We start from the raw sequence: 23884 nt of genomic DNA on the forward strand, positions 1-23884 counted from the left end.
GCTATTCCCTCAAATGGGGGATTGCCATTCTGCCCAAAAGGGGAACAAGATTCCAATTCTGCACAACCAGATGTCTGAAATCATTTTGATTCCGATTCCGGACGCCTATTCCTGCAAATCAAACGGGGCCTTAATCTATTACACTTCGTACGAATTTCCATTTTGCGTTTTATTCCGAATAAAAAATATATATGTTTCGAAAAAAAAAATCAAAACAACAATATCATCAGGGTATGTCCTTGTATAATTGGGCATGGTGAGTATACATGTAGAGATTTTGGGTTCTGATTGCATCCATGGCTTCAAATTTCTTTTTTCCCCCTGTCAAGAAAGTGGAGATTGAAGGAGTTCCAAGGTCTCAGATGGATTCTAAAGCCGGCCAATTCTCATGGGATGGAATTTGAATATCTTCATCTTCACGTGTAGTAGTTTGAAGCTTTTTATTTATTTATTTATTTATTTATTTTGAGTTGATTTTGGTGAATGCATTTGTACGGCAGTGCACAACTGTATAGAATTAATACCGTTTAATAAGAAGGCAAAAAGTGATTGTACATTTGTACTGATATGAATGCAATTTTGTTCAAATAAGAGTACACGAATATCAAGGCAGGAACCTACTTAATTTCACATTAACCAACTTTGAGGATAAAGCTTGCTTTTTATTTTGAATGCAAAAACGGTCGAACAGGGAAATTTACTTGCATTTTCAATAGAAAAACATATTCTTACCAAATGCATGTAAAACTAAACAAGAATGCAAACACAGTACAACTTAAAATTCATTGGAGCTTAAATACATAGAATTCAGTGCGGCAAAAAGAAAGGAAAGGAAAGGTAGAGAAACCAGGTAAATGATTGTTAAAAGCCATGTCATAATGATCATAATGCGGGCGCCATCTTATTGGCAATTGTGAATGATGATCCTCTTAGGCTGTGTTTGGTTTGAAGGAAAAAAAGTAGAAAAAAGAAAGGTAAGGAAACCCACACAAGGTTTGTAAAGGTTTTCTTACTTTTCCCTTCCTTTCCCTACTTTTTCCTTTAAACCAAATATAGCCTTAAGGATACATTTCAATAAATCCCCTCCCCTAGGGGAGGGAGAGGGTTAAACAGATTTTGTTCTACCAAGTCGGCATTGAAAGATATGTCTACATTTCTTTACTCAACATTACAGTCAGCACTAAAAACTAAATTCAATTGGCGAGCCTTGTCCCAACCATATGGGATCGGCTAAAAAATAATCTTGCCATCTAACGCACTAAATAAAGCAATGATAAATAAAAATGTGAACCCTAATGGACTGAAATTATATAACTTGTAAGTAGAAACTGGACTTTTATGTAAGCGTAGATATACAGATGCAATTACAGTTACAAAAAAATTTATCATAATAATCAGTGCATTTCAACTTCTAAGTTTGTTATCTCCAAAATCAAGTAAAAAATAAGGCAATAAAGCCTTCAGTCTACAGTGAAATGGCAACAGGGATGTGTGATGGCAATAAAGCCTTTAGTCTACAGTGAAGAAATTGACCGTCAAAAATTCATTTACCCCGGAATAGGAAGCATCATGGGTAGGGTGAATGGCAACCTTTGGTAATGGAATGAACCATACTTGGGTTCATGTCTGCCAACTTACCACCAAAACTCTCCTGCTTGAAATGCACTGCAATACAGGAGTTCAGGGCTAGACATTGGATATTTTAAGCACCATAGAGTTATTATCAGTGTCACTATCAAGAGGTTGTGATGGGCCTAGTCTGGTTTGAACACATGCAAGAGCAGTCTAGCTCAGACAAGGCTCTATGCACAAGGCGTTTGTCACGATTGATCATCAATCTGATCATAGGAAGCTTCAAAGAGACTTGGTGCCAGATCTCGTTCACTGTTCCATTTGGATCCTCATATTCAAAATACCGTTTCACCTGAATCATGTAATACAACCTCAGCACAATGACTTTAGCCAACTGTTCAGGGAATAACATCCTAAATCAAGAAATAAAATGTAGACTTCAATTTTAAGAAACTTCACTCATCTGAAATCAATTTTCTTCATTGTCTAATTTACAACCGAACCCTATTCAGCACCCAATTGCTGAATATTATAGGAGCTTCTCCTTTCCCTCTTACAGAAGTTTGGTATCAGAACGTGGGGAAAGATGCCTAATGGCAACATTTCTTAGGTAAACAATAAACTTAAGAACCTAACTTAACCAATGAATACCGAGAGATCAACTTGAGGCCCAAGTTCATTCAGTATAACCAAGGGTATTTTTCTTTAGGGATAAAAATTGACAATTTTTAAACCTTTTATAAGTAATATACAAGCTACTCAACAATATAATAGTAAAAATACCCATTAAAGCCTGCAATTTTGGGGTCAAAATTCATTATTAAAGCCCTTTAAAACCAGTGAAAGTTGGACTATCTCAATGCTATATTGATAACAATGAACATGCAATGCAGTCACTTCCTCTTTATAGTAGATCTAATAAAATTCAAATAAGCCGCAACACCATCCTGCTAAAATTTAAAATCCTAATGCATCAGTTTAAGGAATTAAAAAATCCAAGGGCTTTAACAAAGCTCCATTCCAGTTCAAGCATATTCCCCATTGGAGTTGCCACTGGCAGGGTTTAGAGTCCCATCCATCCTTTTTGGGAATTTGAGGCGATGGGGCCACCAGGAATCATAATCCTGAACTCATTTTAATTTTGGTGTTTCCTAATATGTCCAATGGAGGTCTGAACCAGTACTGGGTAAGCTTTGAATTGAGAAAGGGGAAGGGATTAGGCATCATCCCCTTTATCAAACCCAATTAGGGCCTGAAATGGGCATGTTTATAGAAGGCACTGGAGTTGGTTGATTGTCTCATCCTTTTAAGTTATTTATTCTAATGTTTGTGGTCCACATCTGAGGGAGAGCCTTGGCGCTATGGTTGGGTTGCTCCATTGCTACCTGAAACAACCTCTCTGTCTGTGCAGGGGTAAGACAGCGTACATGTCCCTCCCCAGACCTCCCATTGGCGGGAGCCTCATGCACTGGGCTGCCCTTTGTGGTCCATATCTAGTTGTGCCTTTATTTAGTATTTAGATACTTTGTTGATGATTATTCTGGAATGACTTGATTATATTTAATGCAAAAAATACTGAATTATTTCCTTTCTTTAGATCCTTTTTGTTGTTGAAATCAAAACTTAGTTTGCTTTAATATATTTGGATTTCAATCTGCTAATGCAAAAGATCTTTATTTTCATTTATTGCGTTCTTTGATGAGCATGGTTTAAGACATCAAACTTCTTTATAAAAACCATCACCTTTTTCAAGTGGCTAGGGCCCTTCATATTTAGATGCAGTCCCTAAATCCTATTGGAATGATGCTGCCCTTACTGCATGCTATCTCAGACAAAATTTTGCCTCGTATTCTGGGTGATGAGACTCTTCATTATATTGTTTTTCCTTATATCTCATTATTCCCTCTTCTACCACATGTTTTGGATGCAACTGCTTTGCTCACATATTTAATCAAATTTGGATAAACTTAATCTGAGGGTTGTAAAGTGTTTCTTTCTGGGATACTCAAAGAATCTAAAAAGGTCAGTGTTATATCCTACTCTGTCATCATTTTACTAGTCCAGATGTCTCCTTTACTATTCCACCCCTACTTTTCTAGTACAACTCCATCTTTTCTACTTGATCTACACCCACCGGCTCTCCCAATCCTTTTTTTTTATCAGAAACGATAACTTTCATTAGAGATAAATTAACCTGAAATACAGAATTCAACCCTTATTAGAAAAGGTTGATCCAATAAACATCAAACATTACAGCACTGCCCAAAAAAGACTCTCCCTTGCAGTCCCTTGTTTTGCTAGGGCGTCAGCAAAACCATTTGCTGATCTCCTTACCCACTTGAACCAAACACCCACCTCCCTTGTTATGCTAAGAATTTCCCTTATCAGCTGTCTATATTGCCAAATTCCCAGCTGCCCTGATTGCATCCACCCAATTACCAACTTGGAGTCTCCCTCTATCTCAATCTGCTGTAGCCCCAACTGTTTGGCCATTTTTACACCTTGATGTAGTGCCAAGATTTCCGCTCTTAAGGAATCTCCAACTCCTATTGGCCCTGAAAACAAAGCCATTATCTTGCCTTCATTATCTCTGAAAACACCTCCTATACCAGATGGGCCTGGATTACCTATAGAGCTTCCATCAAAGTTCAGTTTCACCCTTTGTTGTGCCGGTGCGGACCAAACTTCCTGTATCATAGCTTTGGAAGTAGTAGTAGATGCCACAATACCCCAACTTTTATAAATATCTTCAACTGAGAAATCCTTGAAAAGATCACAGGATTTCAACCAATGGATAACCTTAGTAGTTATTCCTTCCACAACCTCTTCCTTGGATCTACATCTGCCTTTAAAGATCCTATTGTTTCTTTCCTCCCACACTGACCACAATACAACAGCTCTAGTGGCTCTCCACATAATCCTTCCACGAACCGTTGGTTGCCTTTAAAAAGTTGGATCAAAGAGGTTCACCACGCTTGAGGAGGGAGTCCACCTGTAGTCAAAGAGAGAAGAGAACCAAAACCAAATAAAGAACACAAAGGGACATGAGATTAGTAAATGTGAAATTGTCTCACCAGAACCCAAACAAAGGCAACAAACATGGGGGGAGAGGCACATATTTGGCCTCTTTTCTGCAATAAATCCAAGGTGTTGATTTTTTGGAGTACCACTTCCCAACAGAAGGCCTGAATTTTAGGGGGTGCAGGGCTACCCCACACCTCCTTTGAAGGAAAGTTCCCTACAAGGTTAGAGGTCTGAAGCAAAATGTTATAGAAAGAAGAGCAATTGAAAAAACCAGAAGGGGAAGGTTTCCAAATTCTGCTATCTCTACAGGACTGATCAAGAAAGACTTCCCCTAACTGAGTGATCAAATCATCAACCATCCCCATTTCAGAATCCCTTAGACCTCTTCTCAAGCCCAAATTCCAGGAGTTATCAACAAACACTGAAGAGATCACTTTTCTTTTGTTTTCAGACAAGGAGTAAATAGAAGGAAATCTATCTCTAAGGGAGTTTTCACCAACCCAAACATCTTCCCAAAACAAGACTTTATTTCCAGCGCAGACATCATATTTGAAATAAGGAAGCATAAGAGGCAAAATACCTTGAATAGCTTTCCAAGGAGAACACTAAGAAGCCCCAGGGTTGAGTCATGCATCCCAACCGTTATCTGCCAATCCATGAATACTAACAATCACTCTAGACCAAAGTCTGTCTTGTTCCATCGGTAGTCTCCAAATCCATTTCCCCAGCAAAGCCATGTTTCTTAATCTTATATTTCCTAACCCAAGGCCTCCATTATCCCTACTCCTAGAAACCACCTCCCACTTCACTAAGTGATCCTTCTTAGTATCCCCTGGTTCCCACAAGATATCCCTCATTATCTTCTCTAACTGGTTAGCTACTTTCATTGGTACTCTAAAGGTAGATAGGAAATAAACTGGCAGGTTGGCTAAGGTTGACTTGATTAAGGTTATCCTACCCCCTAAAGAGATGTAATTCCTCTTCAAATTTGCTAACCTCTTGGAGAATCTTTCAATTACAGGGTACCAAAAACTCTCAACCATTGGGTTCCCTCCCAGTGGTAGCCCCAAATATTATAAAGGCCAGCCCCCCACTTCACACCCCAAAATCCTAGCTAGGGAATCCACCTCCTCTCCGCCTAGATTGAGCCCTGCCACACAACTTTTTCCCCAATTCACTTTAAGATTGGACTTCCTTTCAAATTGAAGCACTAGACTCTTTAAGTTTCGTAATTCCCCTTCCTCCCCGTCACAAAAAGATGATTTCATCTGCAAATTGTAAGTGTGTGACCACCACCTCCTCCCTACCAATCCTCCAACCTCTTATCAAATTATTAGCATCGGCCCTCAAAATCATGGCACTCAACACATCAGCTACTAGGGTAAAGAGGAATGGGGACAATGGATCTCCTTGCCTAATACCCCTCTTTGCAGGAAAGAAACCCCTAGCTACACCATTCACCAATATTGAGAAATGACATGAAGAAATGCATCCCTTTACCCAACTACACCATCTCTCCCCAAACCCTCTCCGCTTGAGAACCTCTAGTAAAAAATCCCAGTCCACCATGTCATATGCCTTTTCAAGATCCAATTTGCAGACCAACCCCTTTTCCTTTCTCCTCCTCTTCACCCAACACATTCATTGGCAATAAGTATTTGATCTACAATTTGTCTTCCTTCTACAAAGGCCCCTTGATACGGTGAGATTAGAGATGGGAGGATCTTTTTTAATCTTAGCGCTAGGACCTTAGAGATGATCTTATACATGCTTCCCACCAGGCTTATAGGTCTGAAATCCTTTGGTTGGAGAGTGTCCTTCTTCTCAGGAACCAAGGCAATAAAAGTTGCATTTGCTCCCGAGTTAAATTTGCCTCTCATAGAACTCTTCAAAAACCTCCAACAAATCCTCTCTAATTATCTCCCAACAATCTTGATAAAAGGCCATCAAAAAACCATCAGGCTCAGGAGCTTTAGCTCGATCCATGGAGAAGATTGCATTTCTCACTTCTTGGGCCTCAAATCTTTTTTCCAAAGATTCCAATAAGACACTATCTTCCACCATCCCAATCCTTGATGGTCCATTTTTGACTTATGCTCTCCAAATCATTTGAAGACTCCCTATGCCCAAGTTGCTGACTATTGCAGTTACAAATGACATTCCAGAGGATGTTTTAGATGAGAAGATAATATCTACTTCTATAGGAGGATATCAAAAATTCCTTGTCAAGTGGAACGGCAAGCCTATAACAGAAATAGGGGTTCAGCCCTTATGTTTTTTAAAATTTCTTTTCTTTCTTCTTTTTTTTTTTTTCTCATGAATATGTTGGAATATGTTGATTTTCTATACTTTAACATGAAGTTTATACTTTTCTCATGAAAATTATGGATAATTGTTAAAGAAATATGACTATAGAACCTAGGGAACTACCCTAGGTGCCCGCCTAGTCGACTAGGCAATAGGGCGCCCCCTTGTCGCCTAGCCTCACCTTGGCGCCTTGAAAACTATGTGCCAAACTGGCGGTTCGATTTGAGTGCTATTAGGATTCTTATGAGTCTAGAGTCTATAAATATGTATGAACGTTTTACACAAAGATCAATGAAATTTATTGACTTTTCTTGATCTTATGCTAATTATGGTGAGTGATTTCCATACCCTAGAGTGATTTTAGGTACCCTATGAGTGATTCTAGGTATTCTATTTCTTCTTTCTCTCTCTATTTTTTTCCCATTCCTTCAAGAAGCCTTTACAGTCACTGACAGCCACAAACTTTTAATCAAGGGAAGATCATTCAACGTTCTCAAAGGATTGGTAAGTTGAGCTCACCCTACATCACAAGATCAAGCACTAAAGCTGAGTTCTGAGTTATGGCTTGTGAAGGTTAGGGATTGGGAATGTGGACAAGAAGAATATGGTGTTTGGAAAATGGCTGTGGAGGCTGCCATTGGAAAAGGATAAATGGTGGCATAAGGTGGTGGTGAGCATTCATAGGTCCATTGGCTGAATGAAAAATGGATAGAACTTTGGCCTCTCAACTAGAGCTACTCTTGCCTCTTCGTGGAAATCTATTCTTGGCATACCCCTCCCTGTGTTCTCTAACTTTTTAAGTTATGATGATTATTCTGATAATAAAGTTAAATTCTGCAAAGATTTGCGGGTAGGGGAGTCATCTTTGAAGGATCTTTTCCCTTCTTTGTTCTCTTTGTCATCTCTAAAAGGTAAGCTTATTGTTGATTTTAATTGTGCCTTCAAATTCACCAAATGTTGGATTGGAATCTGGGCTTGAGAAGGAACCTTTTTTTTTTAACTGTAATCTATTTCATTAATAGAGGCTCACCATCCTCGACATTAACCTTATGATTTTGCTCAATGGGAGTATTAACAGGCTTAGCTCCTAGTTTTCCTGTCTCTTCCAAGAGATCAAGAACATACTTCCTCTGGGAAATAAAAATGCCATACTTGGACCTTGCCACTTCTATCCCAAGGAAATACTTCAACTCGCCCAGGTCCTTTACTTCAAATTCTTGATTTAGTAGTTGCTTAAGAGAGTTAATCTCATCAATATCACTTCCTGTCACCACAGTGTCATCCACATACACAGCTAGGAGAGTCAAAGAATATTATTTCTTCTTAAAGAATAGAGTGTGGTCAGATTTGGATCGAACATAGCCAAATCTTTCCAAAGCAAGTCTGAATCTATCAAACCATGCCCTTGAAGATTGTTTTAGACCATACAAAGCTTTCTTCAACTTGCAAACTTTCTTACCAGCCTCTGCACCATAGAAACCAGGAGATAACTCCATATACACCTCCTCCTGCAAGTCACCATTTAGAAATGCATTCTTGACATCCATCTGAAACAGAGACCAAGAGAAGTTAGTAGCAAAAGATAGTAAAACCCTGATGGTATTCATTTTTGCAACTGGTGCAAAGGTCTCCAAGTAGTCAATACCATAAGTTTGAGTATATCCCTTAGCTACCAATCTAGCTTTATACCTTTCAACTGTACCATCAACATTATACTTTACTATGAATATCCACCTACACCCAACAGGCTTCTTCTCTCTTGTTTGATCAACCAGTTCCCAAGTATCATTCTTTATAAGGGCATCCATCTCAGCCTTCATTGCATCCTTCCACTCAAGGACAATAAGGGCCTCTTTGAACTGTTCTAGGAATGGGAATGACATCAATGGAGGCTAAAAATGACTTGTATGCTAATGAAATGTGATCATAAGAAAGGAAATGAGAGATACAATGGGCAGAAGATGAGGTACACTGACGTTTCCCCTTACGTACTGCAATCAGAAGATCAAGGTCATTTGATGATGGCAGAGGTACAGTAGTGGAAGAGGGGATGTCATCAGTAGTAGGAATGGGTATGGCATCAGTAGGAGAAGGAGGTAAGGAGGAAGCAATACCTGAATCTGGTGCTGCAGAAGAGATAGGAACTGGCTTGGACTGATCATTACTAGAATCAACTTGCCGCCACCATCTTCTGTGAAACACCCTCAATTCTTTACACTTTTGACAACTCCCTTCAATACATTCCTCACCACTTGTAGGAATGGGCAAAGGAACATCTCGAGAAAACACACCCTTCTCACCACTCTCTCCCTGAGGTAAAACCCTAGGGTAATAAGGAACATCTTCAAAGAAGGTGACATCCATGGATACAAATCTGGTTCTCAAAACTAAGTCATAGCAACAATAGCCCTTTTGATTTTGAGCATACCCCTAGGAAAATACATTTGGCAGCCTTAGGATCAAATTTTGAATGAATAGGCCCAAGGATTTGGACAAAACAAGTGCAACCAAAGGTTTTTGGAAGAACAGAGAACTGCTCCTTATCAGGATACAACAAGTTAAAAGGAGCTTTCATGTCCAAGACCCGTGAAGGAATCCTGTTAATTAGATAAACAACAATAAGAATGGCATCCCCCCAGAAACGAATAGGAACAATAGTATTCAGCATGATACTTCTTGCAACTTTAAGGATGTGTCTGTTTTTTCTCTTAGCTACACCATTCTACTGTGGTGTATGAGGACAAGTGCTCTGATGAATCACTCCATGTTCAAGGAGATAAGAGGATAGGGGTTTTGCAAAATATTCTTTGGCATTATCAGATCTGAGATTTTTTATTTTAACCCCAAAATGAGTTAGGATCATTTGATGAAAAATGCGGGTCAAAGTAGGAACCTCATCCCGAGAGCGCATGAGGTACACCCATGAAAACCGAGAGTCGTCATCAACAAACAATAGAAAGTATTTGTACCCACCCATAGCAGGAATATGATAAGGCCCCCAAACATCGGTATGCACAATTTCAAAAAGAGCAGAACTTCTTTTACTACTTTGTGAATAAGTTGATCTACAATGCTTTGCCAACTCACAACACTCACACTTTTAGACTGGACACTTGGATTGACTCAAACAAATTAGGAAAAAGACTCCTTAAAGACCCAAAAGAAAGATGACCCAATCGATTATGCCAAAGCATAATCTGACTCACAGATTGTGACACAAAAGACTTCCCACCTTCTTTCCTCTTCCCAGGTGGATGTTCAAGCAAGTAGATCCCATTCGTCTCACGGCCAGTCCCAATCACCTTCCTTGTAGCCAGATCCTGGAAAACACAATGATCCGGGAAAAAGGTTACTAAACAGTTCAGGTGTTTAGTGATACTACTGACAGAAAGCATATTAGTGCTTAGTTTAGGAACATGCAGAACTGAGGATAAGGAAATAGCATCAAAGACATTGATGTCTCCCTTGCCTGAAAGAGGGATAAGAGAGCTATCTGCAATAGACACTTTGTCTCTGCCAGAGGACAAGCAATAGGTGTGAAATAATGAAGATAAACTAGTCATATGATCAGATGCACCTGAATCAATAATCCAAAAATGGCTAGTGTTACCTGGGGTTAGACCTGTTCATGGGTCAGGCCGGGTCGGGCTTGGGCCAGGCTTTCACTCTGTATTAACAGATTTTTCTAAGGCTCGAGCTCGAGCCCGACCCTCATAAAAAGTTTGAAGCCCAGGCTTGGGCCCGAGCCCGAAATTTAGCCCATGCTGTTAGCCTATTACTACTACTGAAGCGGCTGAGTAGAGAGAGAGAGAGAGTGAGAGAAATTATAAAGAAAAAAATAAAAAATGTATATATTAAATTATAAATATATATATATATATATATCAATAAATATTATATTATTTATATAATATATAAAATGCATATTATGTATTTTATAAAATATATAATGCTGAGTCAGGCCGGGCCGGGCTCAGGCCGAGCTTTTTTGACAAATCCCGAGCCCGGCCCGAAGCACAGTCGGGCTTACTGTATTAGGCCCGAGGTTAGGCCCTCGGGCCTAATTACATGACCAAGCCCGACCGAGGTGCGGGCCGGTCCAGGCCGGGCCATCGGGCTACCCGGCCCATGAACAAGTCTACCTGGGGTAGAGGGATGATAAGTAGAGGCCCTAGTACCTGATTGGGCAAAAGTAGAGGTGGAAGTAGTATGAGACTATCCAGAGCCACCAACTTCACTCTCCAACTAAGATAATGCAGCCCTAACAACAGCCAATACATCAAGAGAACTGGATCTAGTGTTGGGAGCGGAAGGAGCTCCTGTTGTCACAACTGTGGATGAAGCTCCAATGGTTATAGCTACATTAGCATTTCCCTTCTTGTTCCTAAGTCTTTCTGGGATTAGCTGAGGATGAAACTTCCAACAAGTGTCCTTAGTATGTTTTGGCTTCTTACAGCAATCACAAAACACATCTCTCTTTCCATCCTTCTTTACCTCCCTCTCCTTATCACCTCTAGTCTTTGGTTTTATAGCTGCTAAAGCCGATTCCACAGATGGGATCTGCAACATAACTTTCCTTCTACTCTCCTCACTGTGTACCAGAGAGTAGGCTTGAGATAAAGAGTCACAGTCTCTAGTGAGAAGATGTTGTCTTACAATGTCATAGTCAGAGTTCAGCCCTGCTAGGAATTCAACACTATTTTTCTCATCCAATTTTCTGTATGTAGCAGCATCCTTTTGGCTCTCCCATTCAATAGTCTCAAGATGATCAATCTCATACCACAATGATTTCAAGGTGGAGAAATAGACTGACACAGGTTTCTCCCCCTGTTTAAGGTTCTTCACCTCCATTTTCAGTTCATAGGTTCTAGCACTATTAAGGGGCTGAGAATAGGTTTCCTTCATATTGTCTCAAATCTCCTTAGCTGTCTTTTTTTTTTTTTATGGATATCTCCTTAGCTGTCTTTGCCCAAAGATAGTTTCTACTGATATGAGACTGCATGGAATTGCATAACCAACTCATAACCATATAGTTTTCTTGAACCCATTTAGCAAGAGAAGGGTCCTCCTGTGCTGGTTTCTATCACATATCCTAGTTTTCCCCTCCCTCCAATGGCCATCATAGCTGATTGGGCCCACTCCAAATAGTTTGATCCATCAAACTTGATTGTAGTAATCTGAAATGAACTGTTACCAGTAGAGTTTACAACTCCAACAAGTCCATCTCCATTTGGTTTGTTCTCATTTCCAGCCATTTCCATGCTGAAGTGGTCCAAAAATGAACACTGAATGAGGGATACAACACTGCCCAAACTCCTCTTCTAAGCAGAAATTCCAGGTACTAACCAAACAGTACCCAAAAAAAGCAAAGAACAGTCCGTACTGGTGAAGAGACCTTTTTACAAACACAAAGTGGGCAGTAGAAGAGACCACACTGTCAAAAATAAAAACAGCCCAAAGAACAGTCCGTACAGGTGCCCAAAAACAGTTCAAGGGAAACAATAACCAGCAGTACTGATTCCAGAGGTATTTCAGCCACTTGACAGTCCAGAAAAATATTAAACCAACCCAGAAATTTCTAGTCTAAACCAGACTAAAAGAACAGCCGAAGAGCTGTACTATTTTCAAAGAAACTTTGGACACTTCAACAGTCCAGAACAGTAAAAGCAACCCAGAAACTACTGGGCACAACTTTCAATCTCTGATTTAAGCTCTAAATCAGAAACCAACCTGTTTTCTCCAATTCTTCCTGGTCACTGGACCACTCTCCAAGAGATTTGAATCTTGGGCACCTTCTACGATCTCCAATGACCTCCAAGAACCAGGCGACTCAATCTGAAACTTCCAGCCCTAGCACAGCTCTCATGTAGTCGGCTGGTCAACACCTACATGAGAGCTCAAGGCAGGTTCAGGCCTGCTTTGATACCAAGTTGTCTGAAACAAGAAGATTCAGACCTGTCTAGTAAAGAAAAATAAATCAGAAAATGAAGACAAGAAAGGGAAGAGAAGAGAAGAGGATGAGAAAAGAGGAGAAGAGAAGAAGAGGAAGAGAGAATAGAAGAGAAAGTGAAGGTTCGGCTAGCTTGTTCTGCCACCCCAAATGATGTTTAAAATATAAGGTTTTCACATTAAGTGTACAATGACAGGCCCCTGTCACTAGAAACAACAGAAAAAAAGATTCTAACAGTCTTCTAACAGCACTATAGACAAGAAAACATATGAGCAGGTGGGGACCACAAGCTGGCCAACCATTTTCGATACACTTTGTTTCCTCTTATCTCTTATCTCTTAAAGTGCAATCATACAACTTTTTGTTTTCCAATGATACCACCAAAAAAACAAACAAAAACTCTCACATATGGGGTCAAAATGGATATTTGATAATTTACAGAATTCAGAATTCAGAACAACATTCTCTGCATTCAGAAAGAAAAGTTCACCAATATCAATATACCTCTTAATGTAATTATTGTACTTTCAGATGTCAGACTTCAGAGCAAACGAACAGGCCCTATGTAAGTTTAACATTTCAAGAGTACCTATTACATAAATGCCCTCATTCAATACTTCTATCCACTTTTTCAAATCTTTCAAGGAAAGAGGAGACCAAAAACTCAGAATCCCCAAATTTACTAGATAGATGGGGGTTTCACACTAAGAACTAGCTAATGGGACCCACCATCCATATGGTAACTCCTAAAGCATTCAAGATGAGTTTTTTTTCTTTAATCTAGGACCCACACCAATGGAATGTCTTGAAAGAGTTTGTGCTTGATTTTTTTCTTGTTTTAGGAAACTAAATCAGATATATTTGTAGTTCTTTTTATGAATAAATATAAAGAAATATATTTGTAGTTAAACATATAACTTTCTAATTTGAATCAAAAAATAACAAAACTTTGGAGATAGAGTTCATGTCTAAAGGAGAAGCCCTATACATGTATTTTTAATTTTAAGAAAATTAAAATGTTTAGCCCTTTTTCCAACTGGAAGACCTACTCACGTGTTTAAAGGAGAAGCCCTCCTGTTTTAGTAGTCTGCATCAGAGTTCATGTCCACTCTATATAGAACTAGTGTATGAGAATATGGTCCAAAAAGTTTTACAGGGAGAAAGAGGAGAAGATCCAGTAGTACATACCTCTTTAAGCTCCCGTTGATATTCCACGATCTTTTCTGTACTAATTGCCCTCAGCATTTTAGTTAAATATCCAGGCTTAACAGCTGAAATCGAGTCTACAAATATAGCAATTTTTCTGTAGTCTATAACATCCTCAAAAGGTAACTCAATATAGTCACTGACTATTACTGGAACACACAAGCTCACTATAGCATCAAAGAGTCTACAAGCCGATGGTGTATCACCAGCAGGGTGCAAACAGAATTTGGACGAATGCATCCCTTGTGTTGCCATGCGTCGACTCTCTCTAGATTGTGTGCCATGTTTTATTATGACATCTTCTTGACTTTCGAGTACTTGGAAAAGCTGGTCACGAATTTTTCCTCCCTAAAATAAAGTACTGGTCTGTAAGTACATTGTGTGTGACAAGTTCACAGATAATATATCTTTTATAGTAAAAATCAAAATTCTTTAGAGATAAAAGAGTATACAAGGCATAGGTGAGCAATGCAACCCAAGCAGAGAAACCAAAAGGGCAATGAGTGGAAGCAAAAACAAACCACACCCTGCCAACTCCTAATTCTTGACAAGGCCCATGCTATATACATATATATAAACAAGTCCACAAATATCATAAGCATAGAGACAGAAATCACTTCCTTGTCACCAGCAACACCAAGAAAAAACAAGAGTCTGGATGTGCTACCCATAAGACACGACAGCTGCACATCAGTAACATCTCAGTTGTCATTGATGGGGAGATGTTCCTGAAGTGGAGCTGTAGTGTATTGAGGGTGTGTGGGTAGCAACCTTGTGGGTGGCAGATCTGACCTCAAGGGAGTACAAGAATGATTATGGATTAAAGAAGCATTCAAAAACTTTAAGTATCACAAGAAAACTTTACCCTATTTTCAAGCATATGCAGTGCTGCAACATATCAATAAAATTTTCAACAGATCTAATAGCATCTATAAAAGGGATCCTCCATTTGTTTGTCATCGCACCACAACCATGACTTCTAAAATAAGAATAGATAGACCAAGTGAATAACACACTCTGTCACTCTAGTTTGATTCATAATATCTGCATCCTAGAGAGAACACAAACTTCTAGGGTTCTGTTCTACTGCAGGAGAGAAGAAAAAGAGCAATGACATTTGTATATGGGTGTTCTAGAGGATCATAGACCTCAAACCTGTTGTAATACCATGCAATAATTCCTGGTTCTTTATGCAACAAATAGAAAAGAGAGAAGGAAGAGTGGAAAGATGAGAAAATAAGAGAGAAACAAATGATGAAAGAGCAAATGAACTCTCACCAATCAGCTGATACTTGTAGACTTCTAATTATCAACTACAGTGATTGTTCTGCTCCCCATAGTCAAAAGCAAGGGGACAGAACTTAAAATACAGCCTTAATTACCAAAAAATAAAAAACATAATGTTGCGCAAAACCCAGAAATACATATTCGAATGGCACCAAAAATGAAAGAAAAACAGAGGTAAAGAAAAGCAAGCAAAGAGGACACACAACAAATTTACGTGGTTCGGCTTATAGCCTACGTCCACAGGCAAAAGAGGAGTAGAAATCCACTATGTAATCTGTAATGGAGATGAATACAGAGCTGTACACTGCACTCACAACCTCACTCACAAAAAACCCTAAACCCCCAATACACCTCTCACAAGACAAAAGACTAAGTATACAATAGAGAAAACCCCTGAAATACATAACTCTTCATACTCAGTTCAGACCCATAAGCTGAATATGAATCGGGTCCATACCGCCACACTTCCACCACAAACCACTATGAATTTGTTTATTGATCAATAACAACAATTTCATTAATCAATCAATCTGAGCAAAAAGATACAAGGAAGGGGAGCTAAACTTTCTTAACTCCCCCTACTGAGGCTAAAGCCCCCATAAAAACTAAATCTGCAACTGACCCAGAAAATATATTCCCTAACCACCCCTTGCTTAGCTAACCCATCGGCAAAGGAGTTAGCGGATCTCTTTACCCAGTTGAGTTTGATGTCCATGTTCTTAACCATCCACCTGTACTTTTTCCTTTTAGTGCTGAGAGTTCTATTCATACGTTCTGCAACTTCATTCTACTTTGGTGTTTTGACAATAGTATGACGTTATAATGCCTTCATTTTTGTAGAACTCATTAAATTCATTTTCACAAAACTCTAAACCATTATCTGTTCTCAACCACTTGACTTGCTTTCTTGTTTGCTTTTCAAGCAATGTTTTTCACTGTTTAAAAGTCACAAATACATCATTCTTATGCTTCAGAAAATAAACCCATACCTTCCTGGAATAGTCATTAATGATGGTAAGGAGATATTGAGCACCACCCTTTAATGGAACTTGTGAAGGTGCCCATAGGTCCGAGTGAACATAATCCAAAGTGCCCTTCGTCCTATGAATGGTTGTACTGAAGCTGGTTATTTTCTGCTTTCTGAAAATACAATGTTCACAAAAGTCAAGCTTTCCTGTACTTTGGCCACAAAGAAGACCTCTCCTACTTAATACAGCCAATCCCCTTTCACTCATATATCCTAGCCTCATGTGCCATAACTTGGTGGTATCAAACTCAAATAAGGATGATGTAGAAATTGCAACTGAACTTGTGATGGTAGTACCCTATAGCACATACAAACTTTCTATCCTCATGCTTTCATCACAACAAGAGCACCCTTATTACTTGTAGAACTCCACCTTCAGTTGAATACTTACTACACCCATTAGCATCTAAAGTGCCAAGAGAGAGGAGATTTTTCTGGTACATGTCGTACATTTGTCAATGTTCTCGCAACGCCATTATGCATTATGATTCGAATTGTTCTCTTTCCTATAGTTTTACAAAAGACACTATTACCCATTAATACAACACCATTAACAGATTCGTAGGTGGAGAACTAGTTCCAATTGGGACACACGTAGGAACAACCCAAATCCAGAATCCATTCATCCTTGGATCTGGTCTCGTCATTTATCACTAAGAGAACATTAGCATTCCATCCTTAACCAAACCAGCCTCTGTAGAGTTATTCTTTTTCTCTTCATTCTGGTTTTGTTTTTCAACTTAAAACATTCTAACTTAATGTGCCCTTTCTTGTGACAATAGTTGTAGGTCAAGTTCTTATGTCTAGACCTCCCTCTTGCAAGCAACCCAGAATCCTAACTATCACCCCTATTTGTAGTCAAGTCTTTATCACTCACCTCTTTAGAAAGAAATGATGTTTTAACATCCTCTATAGTAATAGTGTTTCTTCCATAGAGAAGAAACTCTCTGAAAGACTTATATGAGGGTGAGGGTGGTAAGAAACAAAGTAACAAAAGGGCTTGGTCTTCATTTTCAACCTTAACATCAATATTTTGCAAATCCATGATAATAAAATTAAATTCATCAATATGATATTTGATAGGTGTACCTTCAACCATACAAACAGGAATAGTCATTGCTTCAAGTAGAGCTCACTGGCAAGGGATTTTGACATGTATAGAGACTCCAACTTCTGCCACAAACCCATAGCAGTCTTCTCATGAACAACTTCGCACAGAACTTCATTTGATAGCAGTAGTTGAATCGTGATTAGGGCTTTAAAGTCCAACTCCTTCCATTCTTCAAAACTCATAGTTATAGGTTTCTTCTACTTCTCGTACAAAACTTTGTGTAGTCTGCCTTGTCCCAAAATGACATGCATCTTGACTTGCCAAATACTAAAACTGATGCTGTCATCGAACTTCTCAATATCGAACTTCATTTGATGACATTGTAGTGCCAAACAAAAAATAGGGCTCTAATACCAGTTTGTTGCACAAAACCCATAAATATAGATAACAAGTTCGAATGGCACCCAAAATCGAAAGAAAAACGGAGATAAAGAAAGCAAGCAAAGAGGACACACAAATTTACGTGGTTCGGCTTATAGCCTACATCCACAAGTGAAGGAGGAGCAGAAATCCACTATGTAATTTATAATGGAGAGGAATACAGAGTTGTGTACTGCACTTGCAACCTCACTCACAGAAAACTTAAACTCCAAATACACCCAAAGTCTCACACTTCTTTCACAAGACAAAAGACCAAGTATACAAGAGAGAAAACCCCCAAAATACATAACTCTTCGTATTCAGTTCGAACCCATAAGCTGAATATGGATTAGGTCTATACAGCCACGCTTCCACCACAAACCACTATGAAAATTTTCCTTCGGATTTTCTCAACTTAATTTGAAGTGGGTTCATAAAGCGGGTCGCAACAAAAAATTCAAGGAACAACCATAACACATAGCTTAGACATAACTTAAAGAGAAATGACACAATTACCCCTATGAGAGACATCTACACCCTTAGCAAGGACAATTCTCAGCATATCATCAGCAGAGATCTAATCATTTCACTAGAAACTTGTCTTCTGCTGAAAAAAACAAAAAAACAAAAGAAAAAAGCATTTCACTAGACATGTGAGTTTATTAGCATCCAGCTATATTGACACCTCAAAACTAATGAATCAAAATATGGGGACACAACGTTTTGCACAAAACATATTTTAACATATCAGCGATGTCGTAAACCTATAAAAAACAATGGCACTTGGTCCTCGAGATGTAATACTGTAATGAGAAAAAAAAAAAACAAAATGACACTAAAATCTTCAATTTTCCAAGTTGTTGTTAGAATCTTATTCCTACTCCATTTTAAAAATATAAGTACTTGCATATCTAGAGGCAAATCTTTTGATTCAAAATTCCGCAACTCCCTCACTAATAACCAGTAGCCTTTTACCCATAAATGGAAACATTAATGAAGAGAAAAACAAAAAAAAAATACAAAACAAGGATGGAGGCAGCAAGCACAAAGCAAAAGTGATTGAATGACTGATCAATTTTTGGGTTTTTCGTTCTAAGTTGAATAGTGCATTCCACTAGATCAATGACCTGGTATTCTCTTCATCTTCTAGAGCCTTCAACTTGAACAAAATGCAATGAAATGATTGATCTAAGGTGCATATAACCAAGCCATCTCATGCAACTTTCCTTGTCATATCAACTACTTCTCTCCTTGTAAAAGAATGTATCAATTTCTAACTTAAAACATTCCAAACATGCAACTTTCCCATGACAAATCTCTTGTTGTGTGAACTCCAGCTAATGGGAAAAGTTTTCTTGGTAAAAGTAAATGCATACTCACATGCAGGCTCATCATATGGCTACACAAGTGCAATAAGTGCATTTTATTTAGGACTTGTTCAACAAGCATATATCTTGGGCTTATAAATGGAGTACTGAAGCGCATGCAAAAACTTAATATGATTCATACTAAGAAATCCAAAAACTCAATCAGAGATGAAATAGAAACAAAAGACTAAAAAAACATAGGAGGAAAGGCAAGGCATAGAAGAGGGAAAGAGAAACTACAAAAAAGAATGACTATATGTTGTATCAGAGTTTGAAGAGCAACAAAGGAATATTAGTGTCTCAGATTCAGATTGAACGTAAAATCAGGAAGCTGAGTAAATAACTGGTTTACCAGTTTAACCACCAATTTAATTGTGCGGCCCATAAAAATAAGCAAAGAACTGGGGCCAAAAAAAGCTTAATGGGTCACTGATTCACCAAGTAAAAGTTTACCATTTTAATCAGTGGCTTAATTGTTCAGCCCATAAAAGTTGTCAAAGAGCCAGGATTCAGAAAGCCCATTAGGTTATTGAAATAAACTTCCAAATGTTATCTAGAAGTTCCATTAGTGATATAGGCCTCTTAAAACTGAGCATTGACCTAAATGTGTTAATTGAGTGCTAATTGCTAATTCAAAGGTGTCATGCTCTTTTCTAGTTTAATCTCTAAACATTAACAATGCATACACAAATCTCCTGAGACATGATTTCTATTTCTGATTACAATCTATATATATAATAGAAAGAGGAAAGAGGGAAGATGAGGGGTCCTCTCACCACAGAGCTCATGCATACCTTCCTCCTCTCCTTTCTCACACATGTGCATATTTATTTTTAAATTAAATCATTAAAAATATAACAAGTCTAAATTAAAGCCAGCATGGGTCTTCATTGTCTCTCATAAAATCCATATTTACTCTCTAATTGTCACCCCATTGTCTCTCATTGTCTCCCTCTCTCCCCTTTTGGCTCTATCTTAAGTAGGGGTGTAAATTAGATAAACTGGTTGGGTTAGGTTAATGGCCAACCTAAATATGAACCCTAGCTTGGACCCAAACTAATGTCAAAACCCAAATTTGTCCACCAACGCATGGGGTAAAGCAATTTTCTTCTTATACAAAAGTCTAATGAAACCATTGCTCCTTTCCATGGGCTATCGGGTTTTTCTCTTTTCTTTTTATTAATTTAATGTAGATTTGTTTCATAGACCGTTTTGGTTCAACAATAAAATGTAGTAAGAAAGCACTTAATGTGAGCCTTTGGTTATCTTTGTCAATTCAATTTTGTGATTTTTTTCTGACATGGTTATTGATCTCTTGCTAAGCATATTTTTTGGCTTTATAGGGCTATACCAGTGGTGGGGGGGGGAGCCCATCCCCCAACCTTAGCCACCATCAGTTGGTTCTCATCCTAAGCGGTTGGTTTATGTACTCATAATATATAAGCTATATATAAAAGGAATAAGTTTGAAGCTCAATAATTTAAAAAGGAAAGAAAATTATTTTTTCTACTATTTTATATGTAAAGAACTAGAAATATATAAAAACTTTCATGAATCACTGTTACTTGATTTTTCCCTTGCCCATGCATCGCACGGGTCACCGCTAGTTATACTTTAAAGGGCAATTGCCTTCAGATCTCCAAAGAAGCATGTAGGTGTACAGTTATGGGAACTTAGCAGATACTGAGTATAAATACCACAGGTTTTAGTAGCTGAAAACAAATATAAATAATTCAATACAACTTGGACGCCGATGTCATGCATATAATGAAACACCTTGTCATTTCTTCATAAAAGAATGAAGTTTAAGGAATCAAATAGGAAAAAATTCAACATATTATCATGACATAATTTAAGGTTGGTCTCTAGAGAAAGGATTTCAAAGAATAAAAACATTGGTTGCCCTCGATGTTTAGACACAACCCCACCCGCAATTGAAATGTTTAGATGGTTATATTGGATGATTAATTTGTAAATAGACAGTTCATATGCATTTGGTTTCTTTCAATTTTTCTTCCTTCGATTTCTTGACATAATTAACCAGATCAAAATTTTCAGTAATTGAAAGTTATTAACGTCAATAATTCTACAATAAAAATGTAAACAAGCTTTGGCCCACAAATAAAAAAAAAAAAAGCCCAAGAAGAAAATAAAAAACAAAAAGACAGAAAAGATAAGGCAGAAACGATTACCTCTTTCCGGTACCGATTTCCCATGAAGAATAGTAACCATTTCCTGCCTTCAATTCCAACATCTCCATTAAATGAATTAATCCTATGTGAATACGGCAATATTACATCCTTCACCAAAGACGCTTGGTCTGCCCTCAACCTTCCAAAATCCGAAACAAGCAGAACTCCATTTTTCACCTGATCAATCACCTTATAAAGTGCATTCGGATCCTGACATATAAAGACATGATCCCGTCCGGAATTCCTCTTCCAAAATACCTGCTCTTCTAACCACTCGATCAAACTCTCCTGCATCTCTTCATCGTTGTAAATCGCCGCAGTCCCAACTACAACACCGGGTCGAATTGGATTCGCTACCAAGCTCAACGACGAGAAAAAAGGAACATAAAACAAATCCGCCTCTTCAGGATCAGAAACCCTGACGACTGGCGACCCGAACCTATCCTCCCTAATCAAATCCGAGAACAACCACCATTCTGCAGAATGCTGATGCCCGGGGTACTTCAACGTGGACACATCCTCAACCGGTGATTTCAGCGACTCACGAGCCATCAAGTAGCTCTCGATCACACCATACGTGAATTTCCTGGGCAAATCGTACATATAAACCTTCACCGGCGACGAATTCTCCATAGACTTCCGAGAATTATAGAATTCTGATTTCGACAGAGAGACTGATTTGGTTGAATCGAAAGGAAAGCTCGAATCGAGCTTGGCAGGGGTGGGGTTTATTGGGGAGAGGAAGGTGTTGAAGAAAGCATAGAAGGCCATGATGGCCAGGATGGTAGCGAGGGTGGGCTTGAGGAGAGATTTTCGGGCCATCATTGCAGCTTCTGATTGCAGAATTGAGGTCGGGATTAAGGTTTCGCCATTGAAGCGGAGAAGTGAAGGATGAGAAGTGGAGTGTGGTTTGGGTTTCCTAGTTTTGGTTAGATCTGTCATGCTTAGTTTAGTGCCGGAAAGCGCACTTGAATAACATGCGCAGAGAAGACATGGTTGCCGACTTGCTATCGCCGGACTCGGGAGGTCTACAGGAGCAGTAATTATGGTTGAAATTGATACGAATCGTGTCAACCACCAATTGGAATAAAAAGCAATGTTGATTCGGACCAAATGCTATCCGTTTGTCCGGTTTCGAATTTGAACCAGATCCGATCTGTATCCACCCCTAATCCCGACCTCAATTCGACGATCTTGTGATAATAATAAGTTGGATCAAATCTGCATCCACCCCCAATCCGATATGGGATAATATTTAAATAAGTGGTAAAATGTTTCTTAAACCTCCCCGCGAAGTTTAGGCTATGTGTGGTTCATTCTTCTGGGCTTCATTCTCTAAATTCTTGTTCATTCTAGGTAAAAATGGGTAAGAATGAATAACATTAGTGTTTGGATACAAAATTCTTGCCAAGGGCCACATTCTTTTTAGAATGAAAAATAATCATGTCCCATCTTATTCATTTAATTCTTTGAGAAAATTCTACTTATAAAACTGTTGCCATAGATGTTTACTTTTACGAAAGCACTTTTACAAAAGTACTTTTACATGAAAACACTTTTACGAAAGTACTTTTATGAAAGCACTTTTATGACCTGGTTGGTTGGTAATGGATTTATAGTGGACTGAATTGGATTGGACCAATATCTGGTCCATTGATAGAAGAAAAGAATATAGGTGTCAATGGACCAAGTTAGTGTTGGAACTGATCTAAATTAAAATCAATTTGAACAGATTGGACAGTTCAAGCATAGAATTGGACCAATCCAAAATGGTCCAAAATGACTCATATTGGACCAGATTGGGTTGGACCAAATCTGATCCAATTAACACTACTAACAAATAATAGAAAATACAAAAAAAAAAAAAAAAAAAACGAGAGAGATCTTAAAAAAAGGAAAGTGGATAAAAACAAGAACATTCAAATTGGACCGAATTTGTTTCGATCTAATCCAATCTAACATAGGTCCCATTCACAAATGAATTGGATCCAATCCAATCCAAATCTATACAGACCAAGTTGAAAGTGGTCCAATTGAAGTGCAAATGGACCGAATTGGGTCCAATCCAGTCCAAATTGAATGAAATTTAAAAAATTACATGAAAACCCCAAAAATTATAAAAACCTACAAAAATATATAACTAATTCACAAAATATAAAAATGCAGAAATATGGCTGCAAAAGATACAAATAGTTTATCCAAACAAAAATACAAATATTAAAAAATTATTGAAAAATGCAAGTATTAATAAAAACAGAAAAATTGTAAAAAAAAATGAAAGCATTGTTTTAAAAAGTAGAAATTTAAAGAAATACCTAAATTGAAAAAATAAAATGATTACATTTCAACACAAAACTTTTGGAAGAATAAAAAATAACAAAATTCAAGAAAAGTAATTTTCAAGTAAGAAAATAAAAATTTATAAAAACATAGAAAAACAGAAATTATAAAAAATGGAAAACAGAAATTAAAAATTGCAAA

At 38.1% G+C, this 23884-nt stretch overlaps 1 protein-coding gene across 2 annotated transcripts; it reads right to left on the reverse strand.

Annotated features, from left to right (window-relative positions):
- Window positions 1-1313: 1313 nt before the first annotated feature.
- On the reverse strand, window positions 1314-22520 carry ARAD1 (Exostosin family protein). 2 transcript variants are annotated; one of them, XM_019196211.2, is made up of 4 exons: window positions 21404-22520; window positions 14042-14407; window positions 13907-13963; window positions 1788-1924 (listed from the first exon to the last, which is right to left on the reverse strand). In XM_019196211.2, the coding sequence occupies exons 1-3, from the start codon at window positions 22343-22345 to the stop codon at window positions 13946-13948; spliced, it is 1326 nt and encodes a 441-aa protein (XP_019051756.1). In that variant the 5' UTR covers window positions 22346-22520; the 3' UTR covers window positions 1788-1924; window positions 13907-13945. The 2 variants fall into 2 exon arrangements, with proteins under 2 accessions (XP_010245180.1, XP_019051756.1); XM_010246878.3 differs by lacking the exon at window positions 13907-13963 and having other exon boundaries at window positions 1314-1924; window positions 21404-22507.
- Between the last annotated feature and the right edge of the window lie 1364 nt (window positions 22521-23884).

The sequence above is a fragment of the Nelumbo nucifera genome, chromosome 3 (assembly GCF_055504915.1).
Source record: "Nelumbo nucifera cultivar China Antique chromosome 3, China Antique-T2T, whole genome shotgun sequence".
Classification (NCBI taxonomy): domain Eukaryota; kingdom Viridiplantae; phylum Streptophyta; class Magnoliopsida; order Proteales; family Nelumbonaceae; genus Nelumbo; species Nelumbo nucifera.